Below are 18975 nucleotides of genomic sequence, written 5' to 3' on the forward strand. Positions count from 1 at the left end.
TCCATTTGATAATTTTTTGCTTCTTTGTCAAAAATCAGGTGTCCCATCCCAAGGGGATGTGGAAATTGCAGTAAAGACTGCCACAGGGGAATCTGATGAGTTGGACATTTTTAGAGGTCTCTCTCTCTTCTTAGTGTGTGTGTGTGTGTGTGTGTGTGTGTGCGAGAGAGAGAGAGAGAGAGAGAGAGAGAGAGAGAGAGAGAGAGAGAGAGAGAGAGGTTTGCTCTATATTTGGAGACGTATGTCAATGAGCATTTTTAACATTTCTGTTTGAGCTGTCCTCTGAAATCCAGCTTATTACAGCAAAGAACAAGACTGGGCAGATCTGAATCGATCAGTGACTCCATAAATCAGCTGTCTTAGTCAATGCTCTCAAAGAACTACCCGAAGCTACTGGTAGAGCCACTATCCATTAAATACGGTTTGAACATCACTAAGGCCCAGTTATGAGATGCAAGATGCTCTGAGCACGTGCATGATGCCAGGGGTGGAGACTTTCACAGCTGATACACTGCAATTGTATTAGGCCGTGTGGGAACGGAGTGTATGAAAAACAAAGACATTTCATGGTTAGACACGGGTGCGTTTCTCACATACCATTTTATGTATAGGCAAAGAGTCTTCCAAAATTAGAAAAACATCTGAAATTCACAACACTTTTGGTCTCAAGCCTCTCAGATTAGGGCTACTCAGGTCATGTAACCAGTACAGAACTCCACACGGAGAACTTCCTATGACCTGACTCTAATGGTTGCTGATTGATGGGTGGGCTGAGCGATGCTGATGCTGATGACCTGAGAGGTTTTGTGAGTGATGCTACAGGGAGGGCAGTATTTGCAGTGAGATCCTGATCACAAGGGCTGTAGTTAATGTCTCAGTAGTTCTCCCATGATCAATTAGGGAGAAGATAAATAACTACAAGCAACCCTGCAGCTCTGGCTCCAGAGCTAATGCAATTCTGAGAAGAACGGGGTGACGTCAGCTCTCAACCCCACAAGCAAATGGTTTAGGATCTAGCTTACAGCTATTAGGCCTTGGGGATACATGAATAGTCTATCAAGAAACTGCAGGGCTGGGGAGATGACTCAGTGAGTAAGAGTGCTTGCTATGCAATCATAAGGAGCTGAGTTTGAATCCCCAATCCCCATATAAAAAGTTGGGTGTGGCTCTGCATGTGCCCGTAACCGCTGTGCCATGCAGAGACAGGAGGATCAGTGGGGCTTGCTGGCTCCCAGCCTAGCTCCAGGCTCAATGAGAGACCTTTTATCAAGCAAAGAAGTCAAGTCAGAGATTGATGGAGTGGGACATCTGGTATCCTACACCCATACACACACATATACAAACACGCACACACACACACACACACACACAGCTACCACCACCACCATCAACAACAACAAAAGTCATGAAGTTAGTCCAATGCCAAATTATCTCTTGGTGGGATCATCTGCATTTAGTCTGCATTATTATCAAGAATTAAGAGTCATGCTGACGATTCAACACAAGACTAAAGAGCTTCATGAAGCTTACAGTGATTTCTGAGCATTTGGTTTCATGACATTACTAGGGTTCTTGCAGAAATTTCTACGTGGCTAGGCCTTGGAGCCTTTCTCCAGGGCAGTTCCCACCGCGGCTGCCTCTGTTCCTTCATCTCTCATCGCTGCTTTGACTCCCATCTCTGCTGTGCGGTAATGTGCCACATCAATAAGCATAAATAATAGATCATCAGTCCATTTCCTCAAGGCACTAGTCACCCTCCTTGCTTATGACTTGGGACTAGTTTATCACTGTTGACCTGTGTCCCATGGGGGTAGGGTCACAGTGTTCTTCCACAAAATTAGATACACTGATCTGTGCTCAAGCCTGAATGCTCTCAAGATGTATATTTAATATTTTTTTTGTTAGCAGGCAAAATACAATGTATGTACCATAATACAACCTCCCTCACCTTTTATCACTACTGTGGGTTACCTTAAATTCTCCGTATCTGGGTTGGGTAGTGGTGGGACACACCTTTAATCCCAGCACTCAGGAGGCAGAGGCTAGTGGGTCTTTGTGAGTTTGAGGCCAGTCTGGTCTACAGAGCAAGTTCCAGGACAGCCAAGACTACACAGATAAACCCTGCTGAGACAGAGACAGTGACCCACATTGGAGCAACGGACTGAAATCCCAAGGTCCAAATCAGGAGCAGGATGAAAGAGAGAGCATGAGCAAGGAACTCAGGACCGCGAGGGGTGCACCCACACACTGAGACAATGGGGATGATCTATCGGGAACTCACCAAGGCCAGCTGGACTGGGTCTGAAAAAGCATGGGATAAAACCGAACTCGCTGAACATAACGGACAATGAGGACTGCTGAGAAGTCAAGAACAATGGTTTTGATCCTACTGCACATACTGGCTTTGTGGGAGCCTAGGCAGTTTGGATGCTCACCTTACTAGATCTGGAAGGAGGTGGGAGGTCCTTGGACTTCCCACAGGGCAGGGAACCCTGACTTCTCTCCGAGCTGATGAGGGAGGGGGACTTGATTGGGGTAGAGGGAGGGAAATGGGAGGCGGTGGCGGGGAGGAGGCAGAAATCTTTAATAAATAAATAAATAAAAAAGAAAAAGAAAAATCAAAACTAAAACCAACCAACAAAAACCAAAAATCCCCCCCAAACCCAAGACCCCCTCAAAACCCAAACAAAAACAAAACCCCACAAACAAATCACTTCATCCATTCATCTATTACCTACACATCATCCATCCATCAATCACATGTATCTGTCTATCATGTATTCATCAATCACTTATCATGCATACACACACACACACACATGCGTACATACATTCAACATTGAACATAGCTCTATAGTGCGGGAGAATTGTCTGTATTCTGTCAGTCATGTTATAAATAAACGCTGATTGGCCTTGCAGGAAATATAGGTGGGAATGCCAGACAGGAGGTAGAAATGATGTGATAAGAACACGAGCATTCTGGGAAGGAGGAAGCTGATTCCTCCCACTCCTGCCCAGACCACAGGATGTGATCTGCCCCACTGAAAAAAGGTACTGAGCCATATGACTAACATAGATCAGAAAAATGGGTTAGTCACGATGTGAGAGTTAGCCAGTGAGAGGCTAGAGCTAATGGGCCAATCAGCTTATAATTTATGGAGACCTATGTGTGATTTTCTTTGGGTATAAACAGTTGAGGGGACCTGGTGGGAGGACAGAAAGCCCCAACAACAAACAAGCCAGGCCCTCCATGTTACAGCTGTATGATATAACATACATACATATATATATATATATATATATATATATATATATATATATATGCTGGTATTTGGAGCATAAAGGCAAAGCTGCCCTATAGGCAGAGGCTCCTAGAAAGAACCCAGGCTGCAGCTTGGACCAACGGCAACTGTGCTGCATTTCCAGCTGCCTCTGCTGCAGTCTTTGCCCCCCTCCCCGTTCACTTTACTTGAAGATGGACAGATGACGAATGTCACCGAGATCTTCTGTAGTCTTGAAAAGATGGCCTGGAGCAAGAAGAGGGTGCAGCTCTCACTGGGTTGCTTCAGAGGTGCTGGGAGGAGAAACGACAGGGAGACCTTGGGAAGTGAGGAGGCAAGGTCTTGAGATGTCCTCGTGAGAGTCCAAGCCTTGCTGAGACAGGGGACTGCCTATAAACAGAGTCACTGGCCTGGAAATGTTCTCAGGAACTGCCTGCTAGAGTAATTGCCTAAGAGAAAAGAGGGTACTGTGATTTGCCCAAGGTCACAGCAATAACTAGAGGCCAACCAGGCAGAAGGCTCAATTTCCTGCCTGTGGCTAATAGCCTTCCCTTGGTATCTGTTTCTCTAAGTAGCTCTTGGAATGCAGTTACTGGTTCTCTTTTCCCCTATAGTTCTGTGACTTACTGAACCTCCGGCCTCTGACCTGTTAAGCCATCATTATGACATCCAAAAGGCATCCTCCGCTATCCTTGCTTTCTCAGTCAGATGTCATTTATACCCGGTGCTGTTGAGACACTCAGGAATCACTGGCCCGCCGGCATGCTTTCCAGCCAGGACCAGCAGGGCTACTGACTTCCTGTTCAGGGTGATAGGTTTTGGAAAAGTGCCAGTCTACTCCTTGGCCCTGTCCCCAGCTTGGTCTGGTAGCAGCTGCTGGAGCAGTACAACGTATCAAAAGTGAGACAGCGTTGTGAGGAATTACTCAAATTAGAGATGGTGCTGTCCCTGAGCAGCTAGGAGCACCCGTGACAAAAGTCCCAGCAGCAAATGGGTTCCATCTGCCTGCGGAGTTTCCCTAGGGGACAGGTTTCTTCTGGGTGGATGGTGTGTGTCAGGAATAGACACAGTGCTTCAAGTGGCTTCTGCAGTCAAAATTGATTAATTTTCTCTCGGGCTGTTTGTGAATCTGCAGATTGTCAATTTTCCCTGTCAGAGGCACCCGACGCACAAGACAGGAGAACCCTGGGAGTCTGGCCCCAAGTGGACTTTTTGAGATTGGCAAGTGTTTTTAATTGAGGAGGAATGTTATGGAAAGCCTGGTGGATTGAGGACCTGACAGCCTCCATCTGGGTGCACTTGACGGCTAAGGCATTTGCTGGCTGCAAGGCTCTCTGCTCTTTACCACAGCTGTGCCTCTGCCGAATCTGGCCCTGAGCTGAAGGGCTGTGGAACAGTGTCCAGTGCTGCTCCAGGGACCTGGCATATCGAGAAACATAGAGGCCTGTCTGGAGCGGATTCTCCAGCTGCAAACACTTCCACTATGGTTTGCCGGTTTCCTGAGAGGAGGAGGTGGTAGGGTCTCTCACCTGAGGTGAGCTGACTGGCTCTTTTGTGTACCACAGTGGAACATGCACCCAAATTGAAAGTGTTCATTTTGCCTGGGAAACCGTGCATCTTGTGGGCACTGAGGGAAATCTCAGGGCATACTAATCCATAGTCGAGTGCGTGTTTTATCCATTGTCGAGGGCATACTAATCCATAGTCGAGGGTGTACTAATCCATAGTCGAGGGTGTACTAATCCATAGTTGAGGGTGTACTAATCCATTGTCGAGAGCAGCTACCCTGAGATGTCTGGCTTTAATGTCAGGTAGGAAAGCAGATGCGGCTACTCACACTGGCATCTCCCTCATAGACACTGACCTGCTTTGTCTTGGTGTGCTTATTTCTGAACACACCCATAGATTTCATACTCACACAGAACTCTGAAAACGGTTACTTTGCCAAAGCAGAGCAGTACAGCGGCGCATCTGAAATATGTTGTGATGTTCAAACCAGTCCCTAAGGTGACTGGAGCCACAGAGTTCAAGGTCAGCTTCCCTGGGAAAGTCCATAGCAAGTCTCCGTCTTGTGTTTATGTCCAAGTTCAGGTTAGAGCAGGCCTTGGGAATTTGCAGTGCTGATACTACAAGCAATTCATCAAGTGATCATTAAAAAAATCATGCAACTTCCAAAATGGAAGTGAATGTCACTTCTGGACTGATTAAGGAGCAAAGCAAAACAGAACACACATTTCAGCCTGACCAGTTCCCAGAGAGTTGTCCGCTGAGCGTTCTGAATCAGAGGCAGGGAATCCATACCTCTGGACGAGCTCTCTGGAAGTTCTGTCCATCATTAGCTTGAAGCATGTGTCTCTGAAGGATCTGGGCAGGTCCCTGTGACGTTGCTGGAGTTGGTGTCACAACCACTTTTAAATACTGCAATTTCCATATGAACAGCACACACACGTGTGTGTGTGTGTACTAATACACACTCATGAGGTGGGGCATGTGCGTGTTTCTATTCCCCATTGAAGGACTTGTGTACCTCAAAGTTCTTCTAAATGAGCAATTTCATAGTTTGTAGGGAAGACCCAGCCAATCACCTTGCTGGTAGGGCGGGGTCCCCCGAGGATATTTTTTACTTATAAAGATTGCGGGCGCGCTCCCCGCTGCTGCCCCTTCTGCTTTCCTGTTCTCCGCTGGAACCACATGCTCTGTGAGTTTTTCCCTAATTAAAGCTGTATATATTATTACAATTTCTGTCTGCCTTCATTTTACGCTGATACAATAGTTGACACCAGATAAGTGTGCGGTTTGCAGATAGAGAGGATTGACACACCCGGGCACTTTTTTGTCTTCCTGCTTCATTCTCTTGAACAAATGTGAGCAGCGAAGAAGCAGAAGAAAAGGACTGGGGAGAGAGTTGGGAGGGTAAAACATTTCTTGTGCTCAGCGAGGACCTGAGTTAGAGCTCATGTTAAAAGCTGGACTTGGTAGCAAGCTTCATCAATCCTAGTGGGCCTTTGGAATAGTGGGAGGTGGAGACCCAGGGTTCCTGAAGCTCACAGGCCAGGGAGCCTGTCACACACAGCGGCAACTACCAGAGAGACCTGCCTCAAACAAGGCAGAAGGAGACGACAAACCTCTGATGGCCTCTGACTTCCACAAGCACACTGTGGCATATGTGCGCCTGCATTTACCCCGTCCTAAGGGCCTTCCTGCAAGGACGAGGGGACCATAAGAAACCCTGGCTACCAACTGGCTGTGGGTGTACAGGATGCAGAGACCCCAGAGAATAACCAACACAGATCCTTTTCTTGTGAGGTACAAGAATTGGAACAGAAAGCGTCCAAGAGAAAACAAAATTTTCTTTTGATTTGAGTTTGAGACTCTTTTTTTTTTTTTTGAGACAGGGTTTCTCTGTGTAGTCTTGGTTATCTGGGAACTCACTCTGTAGACCGGGCTTGCCTTGAGCTCACAGAGATACACCTGCTTTGTCTCCGAGGTGCTGGAATTAAAACTGTGTACCACCATCGCCCCATAAATTTGAGATTCTTAATTGTCGAAATAGATAACCCTTGGGGCTGCTGGAATACATGCAGTACATTTTATTCATCAGTAAAACAAAAATAAAACTGCATCATGAAGATGTTATGGGCCGTGTGTATTAAACAGATGAAGCTGACAGGAAGTTACAAAAGGCACTTTCCAGAGGGAATCCCTTCCACCTTATACTTTCATTGGCCACGTGCCTGGAGACTCTGCACATGCTCACATGCATCGCTTCCTTCTGTGAAGACAGCACTCCTGGTCATGCCCAGTGCTTCTCAGGATGTTCTGGGCGTCTGAGATTTCATGACTGATGGAAGAAGGTCATTGGTTAATTAATAAAGAAACTGCTTGGCCTCATACGTTAGAACATAGGTGGGTGGAGTAAACAGAACGGAATGCTGGGAGGAAGAGGAAGTGTGCTCAGATGCCATAGCTCTCCTCTCCGGGGCAGACATGATGGAGCCAGCCGCCAGGTCTTACATGCTAAATCTTTCCCGGTAAGACACAGATTATTAGAAATGTGTTGAGCAAGATATGAGAGTTAGCCAAGAAGAGGCTAGATATAATGGGCCAAGCAGTGTTTAAAAGAATACAATTTGTGTGTTGTTATTTCGGGACATAAGCTAGCCAGGCGGCCAGGAACTGGGTGGCAAGAACACAGCCCGCAGCTCCCTCAACACATGACCCTGCCCATCTCTGTCCTTCTCCACTTGGGTTGACTGTGGCAGGATGTGGCAGGATATGGCAGGATGGCAAGCGGATCACGATTTTCAGGTAGCCTTTTGAGGCAGATTTTTCTCACAGGTCTTTGGAGTGTTTCAATAAGAAAAGAAGGAAGCAGATTATGGAGTCAGCCACCCTCTTGAAAAATAAAAGAAAGGCTTCAGAATTTCCTGAGATGCCAACCGGAGCTTGGGGGATTTGGGAAGGTGCAGTAAGCCTTCTCCCTCAGCGTCATTCCCCGGCTCCCCTCTGGAGTCTCCAAACGCTTGGGGATGATTGTTTAGCTGTGTTGTCTTTCATTCCTAAGACACCCTTTCCCCCAGGGGAAGCAAACGCAACCATCTGCAGTTAGTTCTTGGGAGTCAGAGCCAAGGGTTTGGTGTGGCCGGGCCTGCAGGTAGAGAGTGCTGAGGGGGCATCTGAACACCCGGCCTTAGGACTTGAGGTCAAGGGGAACGTGATGCGGGCTGTTATGACAAGATGACAAGAGCCGAGGAGAAGGTGATGCGGGCTGTTATGTCAAGATGACAACAGAGCACCAAACACAGCTAATGGAGAATCCTTCCTCCCAGGACCAGAATTGCAAGCCAGGCATTTCGTGGTTCTTTAAATCATTTTCTTTTCTTTCTCTCCCTTTCCTGGGAGCCACAGATGATCCCTTAATGCCAGATCCTTCCAACTTCAGTGGCTACCTGCTTCCACCGTCCTGCCGGGAGTGCTGGCCGGATGGCCACACACTGGACCATCACAGTACAGCAGCTCCGCTTGCTCAGAGGATGACGGGAAGGGAGGTGGGAACTACAGTACCATGCGAAAATAAGCAAAGTTTGAAGCTTTTGGGAGATCTGAAGTGGCAAGAAGTGGCCAATACTAAATGAAAGGTGAGCCGACCAGGACACATCCCCTGGTCTGCCCTGTGCATCCTTGGTCCGCAGCTTGGCTTGAGTTCCAGATGTGCCTGTCACTAGTGTATGCCCTTTGGTCAATTAATTCCTTCCATCTCTCGGGCTTCCACATTCACATCAGTGAGAGGAGGATGAAAATAATATTTACCTTACGAGACTGTTTGGAGTGGCTGTATGAAACAGGCTTCAAAGGGCTTCAGTCGCCTGTTGCTACACATCTGTAAACTGCTCTGAGCTCTTCGTTTTCTGTATTCCCCGGTTTGTGTAGATGTAAGGAGAGAGGATAATTTGATACCAAGGTCTCCTTTTGGCTGTTTGCATGTGATTTATACCCCATCCACAGTCCTCTCGTTGTTGTGCTAGAAATTGAACTTGAGCCATGCCCATGGCCCTCCGCACTGAACCCCAAGTGCAAAGCAAACCCTCCGCACGGAGCCCCAACCGTCAGACAGCAGAGAGAGTGGTGGGAATGACGTTGATGGGAACAGGAGTCATCACGCATCCAGTGGCAGATGTATGCTTGTTCATTAACTGATTAGTTTGAAGATGCGCTAGGAAACTAGGAAATTTTTACAGAAAGCTCTCCCCTTAAGGCATCTGTAGTCATTTTGTTTGTCCATTTCTGTTAAATCTAAGTAAATAAAACAATTCAGAAGCAGACGGCCTAGGAAAACGACTTTGTGGGAATCATGTAATTGCTGTGCTAAGAAAGGGATCTCTCCAAGCATATCCATGCTGCCCGCCGGCCTTCTGACCACAGACTTGCCCGTTTGAGTCGGCCTTCTGCCCACAGGCTTGCCCACTTGAGTCGGCCTTCTGCCCACAGGCTTGCTCGTTTGAGTTGGCCTTCTTCTGCCCACAGGCTTGCCCGTTTGAGTTGGCCTTCTTCTGCCCACAGGCTTGCCTGTTTGAGTTGGCCTTCTTCTGATCACAGGCTTGCCCGTTTGAGTCGGCCTTCTGACCACAGGCTTGCCCGTTTGAGTCACCAGCCACTTCTCTTCTCCTTCTCCAAAGCTTGCGTCTGAAACTACACGGCATTTTTCTCTCCCGTTGTGAACAGAGCGTCCCTGCTTCTAGCCTACATTGAACCCTTTTCCCTCACAGCCTTCAGTAGACGGTCTAACAATGGTTGCTTTGACCTGCACGCTCCTATTCTACTATACTCACAGAGCTCGAGGGTTACGGATCACATGGCTGCAGACTGTAATTTTCTATTTCGTTGAGGATGGATTTTAGCTCACAGCATATACCTATTTCATTTTAGATAATATTTAATCACATTAAATGAAAACTCTTCTTCATTTGTCACCTGGGCTTAATTAAGGTGGGTGAGAAGCATGTGACAGAGTCATGCTAAGGAGTGCAGCTGGTCATGCGTTGTCTGTGGTCAACCAACAACCATTCCGGGGCAAGGAGAATGACCTACTTTTTATTTTTTCTTTTTACATGTGCTTACAAAATGCCCATGGCATAAATATTTTTGGACTGCTGGCAAGGGTCTCTCCTCTATGCTCCTCACAGAGTTCATCAGTGCCCAGATGTCCAAGGTGACAACCGACGCCAGTAATAGGAAAACCACCAGGCCCACTTGCTCACTGCAAGAGAACTTACTGTGGATCTGGTCAGACATTTGCTCCTCTGGGCTGTAGTTTTCTAACGGCAGAAATTAGAAGCTTATTCTGACTAAACACAAGGACAACACTAGGGGGTGGAGGCGCACGCCTTTAATCCCAGCACTCGGGAGGCGGAGGCTGGTGGATCTCTGAGTTTGAGGCCAGCCTGGTCTACAAAATAAGTTCCAGGACAGCCAGGGCTACACAGAAAAATCCCTGTTCCAAAACAAAATAAAACAAACAAAGAAAACCAAGAACTATCAGTCTTCAAGGTTCTATTGTAGTACCGAGAGTCTCTGTCTATACGCTGCACGTGACAAGCCACTTGTTACCCACACAGGACTACCAAGCACTCCTGATGTGGCTAGCCAGCTAAATCCAAACACACAGAAAGTATGAACCACATCCCACATTCTGAATCCCAATTACAAGAAAAAAGAATATAAAATAGTTTGGATATATTTGGTTAAATTAAAGTAGGTTGATCAAGTGGGCGTTGCCCATTTACACTTTTGTACCATGCCCTGGACAGATCACATCACATCAGACGCATGGCTTCCTGACATCAGTACTGTACCAACGATGGGAGCACAGCGATCTTTAAGGAATCTCAAGTGCCCGTGTCTCAGGGTTGCACCGCGGGCAGGGGAGATTGCTCAGCTGGCAAAGTGCTGGCCAACAAGCCTGAGAACCTGAGGTCGATCCCTACAACCCACATAGTGAAAGGAAAGAACCAACTCTGCCGAGCTCCCCTGTGACCTCCACATGTGCCCCAAACAACACATGCCAAAAAAAAAAAAAAAGAGAAAAAGAAAGTAGAGCATATTATTAAAAGTAATAATTTCTGGATTGTGATACCCCATCTGAGGTTTCTTTGAAATTGTTTTATCTTTCAATCTTTCGATAATTAAGATTATAGTTAATCAGAAAAATACCAGTCTTTACATCTTAGCCTATTTTTACAGATCCTATGAAAATCACAAATACATAAAAAAAAGAAGTTGGCTTCAACGGAAATAACCTAAGATGATTCAATTTGCCTTTATACTTTTCCATAGTGAATATGTTGCTCTACACAAGAAAAAATACACTCTATTTAAAACTACATTTTCCACCCACTCTTTAGCTTTAAACTTAACTCAGTTAATTTGTATGCTGATTTTCTTAGAGCGCCTGAGGCTTTTATCTCCTACTATATTTGACTAAATAGTAGGTACTTTAGCTTTAATATCATGCGGATATTTAAATACTTCTATGACAGTTGCCAGCAAACAGCCCAAGACTTGGTGCCATGTGGATAGCCAGGAAACACCTAACAATGCCCATCCAGGGCATGTCATAAACAACAGCCCACACTTGTAGCCCAAGCTACTCCGGAGGTTGATGCATTGCTCATCTCAGACATTCGAGGTTAGCTCAGGCAACATAGTAGGATCTTTTCTTTTAATCAAATCAAATCACTCAAAGAAAGATGTGCTATGTACAGCCGAGTGTCCCATCACTGGGAAAGCTGCCATGGCACATAGGTCAGACCAGCTTCTATAGCCACAGGCGCTCTCAAGAGGCTCTGTTCCCATACACAACAGGTTCAGTGTCGGTGGAAACTGTGCCCCTGACATTGGTGTCTGACGCCAGCAGCTATCACAGCCGAGATCAGTCAAGTTATTGTTCAGCTCTCTGCTTCCTTTTTATTTAGCTAAGACCCCAGTCCCTGGTGTGATGCCACTCACAGTTAAAGAGGGTCCTCTCCAATCAGTGAGCTTGATCTAGACAGGCTTTCACAGGGTGCCCAGACACTGACCTAATCTAGATTGTCCTTCACTGGTTTCCTACAGGTTTGCCTTCTAGGTGATTCTAAATTCTATCAAGTTGGCCCTATCAACCATCACACAACGATATGCACTGTTGTTCCCAATCCCTGTAAGGTGATGCCTCTGCTGGTGATGATCCAAGTCACCAAGATCCACACAGTACTTACCGTTTGTTGTAAAGATGGTTTCTCCCTCCTGGGGTGCAGGATCGGGGTCCTGGACCACCTGCAGGGCTCCCACTGTCCTCACTGCAGGATCCAAAGTGACTGAACTCTCGTTCACTGTTGTGTCACTGGCGCCCGTGATCTGATTGGTGGGTGGGCCTCCCAGGGAGCCCTCGAAATCAATAGGCAGGTCATCCATGCAGTCGGCACTGGGCTGCAGGGAGCAAGAAGGACCCACCTTAGAGCGCATCCTTGCTTTAGAGATGCAATGTCAGCAGCCTAAATATTTTGTCAGAGTGTAAAATTAAGCTCACTGTTTCACTGTTTAGTTTTTGAGCCGCTTTATTGAAAGACATTTATATGTGGCTTTATATATATATAGTTTCGTTGTCATGAACAGACCGCCCCACATTTCCTTTCTAAAGGTTCCTTTTAGATATAAGTATAAAGACTGAATTTCAAGTGCAGCAAACTTTCTATCTATATTTAGATAACTAGTCAAGAGGAATACATGATCTTTATAATCATAAAACAAGGACTTCTTTTTATATAGAGTTTATTCCCCCACACAGGATGGAGCCAGAAGCCCTGCTAATCGTCAGTCTCGTGCATTGTTTATAAACATGATAGGGAAGTGAGAAAAGGAACAGAGTCTTACTCAGGGAGGATTCACGCACGTGAACACACGCACACACACATATACGCACGCACACATGCAGGGTGAGGCTACTTTTTAAAAAATGTAAGCCAAAAATCAGCTGTCAAACATATTTCTATGTTCTTAACATGGGATTAGTCACAAATTATACAAATCCTTTAGTCCCCTTCTCTTCCAGATGGGCCGCTGTCTCTTTTCTTAGTGGAGACTCTCATATGTAGCCTTGACTGTCTAAACTTGCTGTGAAATTTTCTCGGTGTGTTTGTTTGATTTGTATGTTGGCTTCTTTGTCATGCAGGATGATGATCCCATGATTTCCTGCTTACAGAGTCTGCAAAGCATGACAGCTGAGGCCAAGGAAAGGGAATTCTAGGTTTTCACTGAGTGAGTACCATGCTGATACTCACAGATCATTGAAAGCGGAGTCCTTTAACTCAGGGGCCAGGGGTGAGTAGGAGCACAGAGAGACCGGCAGTGCTGTGTGTGGGCTGTCTCTTGAGATCACAGTTGCACTTGGAACAATCAGGTGGGAGCTGCCACCATCCTCCAGTTTCTCCAAACAGCTCATATCTTTTCTCTGTCCTCTCACCCCTTCACTTTTGCCATCTCTGCCAGAAGCGAGCCAATTCACCAACACTCAACTTGCCAGAAGGCAGTTTATACAATGACCAATTCACTGTTGACTAAATCTGTTGATTTTGGATGGGAACAGTCATCATCAACATTTTCTCCCCACTGCCAGTCTCTCTAGCTCCATCTGGTCTTTTCTCTACTTTCTGCCCTCTCACCAGAGGCTCCAATGTAACAACACCAACAACCACAGCATCTACAATAACAACACCAAGAACCACAGCATCTACAATAACAACACCAACAACCACAGCATCTACAATAAAAACACCAACAACCATAGCATCTACAATAACAATATTAACAACAACAGCATCTCCAATAACAATACCAACAACCACAGCATCTCCAATAACAGCATCAACAACTACAGCATCTATAACTACATCCACAACAGTATTAATAACCACAACACAAACCACAACATCAGCAACCATAGTAAGACTATCAACAACAACATCTCCAGCAACAACCACGTATATCATCACCACCCCACAGCAAAACAACTGCAGCAGAGGTCTGAGTGTTCTGTGTGTAAAGAACAGGGTGTAAGAGTCGCCACGACCAAACACAGACTAACTCAACTTGTTATTCTGTCCTCAACATCCATCAGCCTTTGGAGACAGAGAACACATGTGTGCCCTTAGCTCGGTGTTTCATCTTATACTATCCCTCTGCTTAGGATGACATGTGCCTACTGCCCTCCTGTTTCCTTCTTATGGTTTCAAAATGACCCGTGGTGATTGCTAATATCTCTTTAATTCCCAACAATGTCACCATTTCTAAGCAGGGCTCCCTCCCAAGCAGGGGTCTTTGATCCTGTCGGGCCTCATGTGGCACTTGGGTCTGCGGTTATTTGTCAATGCCCTGTTTTCTCACCACTGTTCACAAGAATTACCATGAGCAGCATCCACAGCATCTTGGTTTTGGTTCCCAGACTTTCATATCATGCCACAATGATTAGATGCTCAGCAAATATTGATTGGAGTATTTTATCTGAGTCTCATATTTCTGCTCTCAGAAACGGGAGCGTATTAGAATCTTGCCAAGATCAATGACGGGGGATTTTAGAAAATACCATAAGGACTATAAAGTTCTGTGAAAAACTGAGATATGCTCTGTAAAGGTATTTATTAAACAAGGGTGTCACCAAGGGCAGACAAGGAGCGCTCGTCACTGTCACAAGCAGAAACAGTCCAATGCAGGCATACGCAGCAAGGACTTGTTCAGTCTTTGAGACTGTGACTGCTTGTTGACATTGGTGGCTCTCTTTTCCACACTCCAGCTTCGGCATAGTGCACTTTAACCAAGTTCTTATTTTGTGGGACAGGGGAAACTTTTCTCCATTCTTCATGGAGAAGAGGAAGCAGAGATAGTGAGATCTCCATGACAACAAGGGCAACAACTTTGGCTTGGATGTAACAGATCAATCTTTTAACAGATCAATCTTGCAGGACCTCCCAATTTATAATCAATCTACGTGGATAGTCAGAAACTTTTTTTAAAAAAATATGTATTTATTTATTTATTATGTATACAATATTCTGTTGTGTGTATGCCTGCAGGCCAGAAGAGGGCACCAGAGTTCATTACAGATGGTTGTGAGCCAGCATGTGGTTGCTGGGAATTGAACTCAGGACCTTTGGAAAACCAGGTAATGCTCTTAACCTCTGAGCCATCACTCCAGCCCCAGTCAGAAACTTTTCTACTTCTTGAAAAACCCCCAAATCTTAGTGTTTACCGGACTGTATCCAAGGCTATGTGCTAACAAAATTTGTCTAGGCACTGAAATTCAGGCAGCATGAGGAAAGTCCTCAGATAAATCAATGGCCAATTATTAGAAGTCTGCGACTGCACTAGAAAATGCCAGATTTTCTTTCCAATGGTGGTTTGCGTCCTGTTCACCTCTGGAGAACAATGATGGTGGGAGGTGCTTCCTGGCCTCCATGCCTGTGTCCTGAGAATTTGGAGGACTCACGAAAACTACTCTTCTGTAAGAGAACCCTGCACCAGATGGGTAGGTGGGGGATGAGGAACGGCAATGTCAGCCAAGGAGAGACAGCTGGAAATAATGAACCTTTCCACTGTAGCTCACTTTACAAGCATGTGAAGTTATCAGGAATAAAGAAATTAAAAAGACTCCTTCCTTCTCCCTTTAAGATTTCTTTTGACAAAATCTTATGGGAAGATATGCATTGCTATGAGGATTTCCGCAATCAGGAGATGTACTCTCATTTTGCCATTGTGGGAAAGTACAAAATACAAAATGTCCCCAGCTCTTGGATTGTGACTCATGTTTACTTGTCGATTACCACAGGTGGTACATATGCACTGAGCCAAAAATAACAAAAATACAAACAAATGCAGTACACCTAACTGTCTGTACTCTGATAGTCGGATGGGTCAAATTCACGATGAAGTCATTCCTGAGCTGACACTCTTGCAAGGAGATGTGGGGTATAGTTTGTCTGTGTAATTTTGAGACCAAAGGCATTCAAGGCTCTGAAGGGTTCCAGTTCTACAAGAGCCCCCAGCATCGTCGGAGATCCAGAGACAAAGGACCAGCAGATGTCAGTGTGTGGGGACGGGCTCCTCCCAATGGTTCTTAAAATAACAGGTGTTATTAAAATTCCAGTGTGTGAGTGTACACCTGGAATACCAGAAATTCCTGGGAGCCTAAGGCAGGAGGATCACAAGTTTGAGACTAGCCTGGGTTGCCTGCCTAGGGAGATTCTGTAGAAAACTAAACGAAATTAAACTAAACCTGAGCTTAGAGTATAGGGAAAAATTAAGACCATTTCTTTAAACTGCCTTAAAGAAATGTTGGTTTAAGATAGGTTTCCTAATGAACACAGCTGTATGCAGAATCAATCATACGCAAAGTTTAAGAATGAAATAAATGATTGCATTGAAGCATTTTAGGATAGTGCTACCTGATAGCAGCATGATGGGATGGAACCAAACCCCAAGTTCCTCCCAGATCCTGAATCTGTCTTCACCAAGACAAAAGAGAGCCCTGGGAGGCAGAAGGGTGGCCATATGGCTTGATGCTTCACGGCAGCCACACAGTGCGCATGCTCATCCTTCACGGGGACGTTCTGTTCTGTGGGGTGTGTGTGTGTGTGTGTGGATGTACCATGTTCTTCATGGCTCTTCAAAATCCTTGGCAAAGCCCAAAGATGCTACCGATGTTTATTTTTCTGTGAGCTGAGTGTGCTAAGTCCCACAGCCTTGTCAGGCATCAGAGTTTCAGCCAGAGTGGCCAACTGCTAAAAGTTAAAACGCTATTTAGTTTGGAAGTAAGCCAAAAGGCCACTCAGTATTTCTATTTTAGAAAAATTAACATCAATATTTGGAATTCAGTTAGAAGTAGCTTCTGGAGAAATTATACTTCCATGGGAAAAAAATCTGGAATCAAATATTCAGCACAAAATTTAAGCACAGAGCAAGGGTTTCTTTGTTTTCTTGCCCTGACCAAAGGGAGAAGTTCTGGCTGTGAGGAAGGCTGCGAGACCATCCTGAGTCACAGGGTGCACATGCGAACATGCATGCATGTAAGTGTATAACACACCTATGTAAGCACATACATGCAAGCTCAAAATGCACACATGAAAGAAAATACGTTCACACACGTCAACACACACTCCTACACATCCAAGCCCACTCCTGCATGGACGTGAGGACTCACATACACACATTGCTGCAATCACATGCAAGCATGCAAGTGAGAGACTAGGAGTTAGACAGATGCCCTTGTAGGCAGACAGAGAGCGAGAGGGGCCATGGCTTGGTAATAAACTGTGAATTTCCAAGATGGTCAGCTTTATCCTCCTGTTCCCCTCTTGTTTCCTTGTGCACTTCTTGGTGGCCTGGCTTATTTCCTGTCCTCCTCAGACCAGAAAGGACGACACCCAGCAGCTGGTGTCTCATCAGCTCCCCTCTGAAGCATCTGCCTGATGGTGTTTGTCTCCTACTAGCAGGCCCCCTGCTGATGGACAGATGACCAGGTTAGACACTATCACACAGCAGCTGTGGGCTAATCAGTCATCCTGTCTGTCTTTAAACTGACCAACCCTAAAGTCGGGGAGGAACTCTTCAGAGGCTTCAAAAGCCCCCAGCCTGGAGAGAAGCGACTGGATTTCTGATTTTTTTTCGGGTTCGCACTCTGCTGTGAGTCTGTTTTTTGGTGTGTGTGTGTCTGCTGTGTGCATGCGCTTCTTCAACCCCCGTCATTGCCTTCCTTCCCTAGCTGATTCTGTCTGCGTGCCTTGAGATTTCTCTCTGCCACCTGTTTTGCTTCAGATAGTTCCTACTTTTTGGGTTCTTTAATGGGCAGAGAAGACAAACTCTATCAAGACCCCCACACACACACAATGCACATAGTATGCAATAATAGACATGCACATGTACACATCCAGTTGCACACACATATCCATGCAAATGCATTTGTGCACCTGTGCAAGCACACACACTTGCAAGCAAACATGTGCATTCTCCTTCTTCCTTAAAATAATCCGTTACAGCCAGAGCCATGAAAGGCAGCCACCAGCCTCTGGTAGATATGTCCTCTTGTGTTCCACACTCGCTGTGGCTGGATTAGCCTGGAAAGCACTGCGCATGCACAACTCTGGTCTGAAAATTCAGTGCACAGTGTCTATAATCTGGCTCAAAGCCCCGGCCTCTTGATTGGATTTGTGTTCCGTGGATCCACTGCCATTGAGACCGCTGGCACAGGGCAGTAAAGTCAGCCAAAGCAGGTTCTTACAACACTCCCGGGACACATTGTCCAACAGAGCCCCCTGATAATGTCTCATTAGCCCTTTGGCATGCAAGAGCACTCTGATACGTGATCTGGCTCTCATTTTTCACTGACATCCTGGGGCCGTTAGCATTCTCTTTACTCTTTGTCATAAGAGCAAGGAGTGGCGGTAGACAGGTGGCAGCAAGGAGGGGCCGCATGGGCAGGGCTGAGCTGGTTTCTATGCTCAGGTTGGATGCTCCTTTCAGACAGTGCCTATGGTTTCCTTACATCTCCCCATGTTGTTTTTGGATTTGTTGGTCTGGCTTGCTTCCTGTGCTCATCGGCCCAGAGAGGACGACACCCAGCAGCTGGTGTCTCATTGACTACTACTCATGGTATTCACTTGATATAATCCTGGGAAAGGCTTTCCCTGGATCGGCAAGCCAGGGGGCAGGCTTCTGACCTCAGGGAGTCACTAGACATCAGAAAACACGTGCCTTTGAGAAGCATCTGACGACAGAGTTGCATTTACGTGGCTCTGACTCTGCTGCTTTTTGCTCAAAGTCTCCAGAGATGTGAATTTAGTAGATGCTTTGAGTTGCATCCTTGGTCTTGGTCCTCACCTCCAATGGGTGGGAGGGAATAATCCCCCTGCCTCCCCCCGAAAACTTGGTGATCAGGAGGCAGCAAGTGCCCAAACCCTGGCATGTAGCTCTCCTTGAGTACAAAGCAGGTAGGGTAACCAAAGAGGTCATTAGTGCTCAGCTGACCCATTGTATCTATTCTGTGTGCCCCCTGCCCTTGAAGACACACCTCTGAGCTATGCAAGCAGCACCTCCCTTGGCTCACAGACAAAGGTGGACATGGTGTGATCAGAGGGAGCAAAGGTGCCAAGAGGAGTGCCCAAACACAGAG

At 46.1% G+C, this 18975-nt stretch overlaps 1 protein-coding gene across 1 annotated transcript in view; it reads right to left on the bottom strand.

The window, feature by feature from the left end:
• The window catches only part of Rnf150 (ring finger protein 150), a 211656-nt gene that overhangs the window by 31726 nt on the left and 160955 nt on the right, over positions 1-18975 (bottom strand). The window contains exon 6 of the mRNA XM_057753267.1: positions 12035-12245. Coding sequence (XP_057609250.1) covers positions 12035-12245 — 211 coding nt within the window. The remainder of the gene's footprint in view (positions 1-12034; positions 12246-18975) is intronic.

The sequence above is a fragment of the Chionomys nivalis genome, chromosome 21, assembly GCF_950005125.1.
Source record: "Chionomys nivalis chromosome 21, mChiNiv1.1, whole genome shotgun sequence".
NCBI classification, from domain to species: domain Eukaryota; kingdom Metazoa; phylum Chordata; class Mammalia; order Rodentia; family Cricetidae; genus Chionomys; species Chionomys nivalis.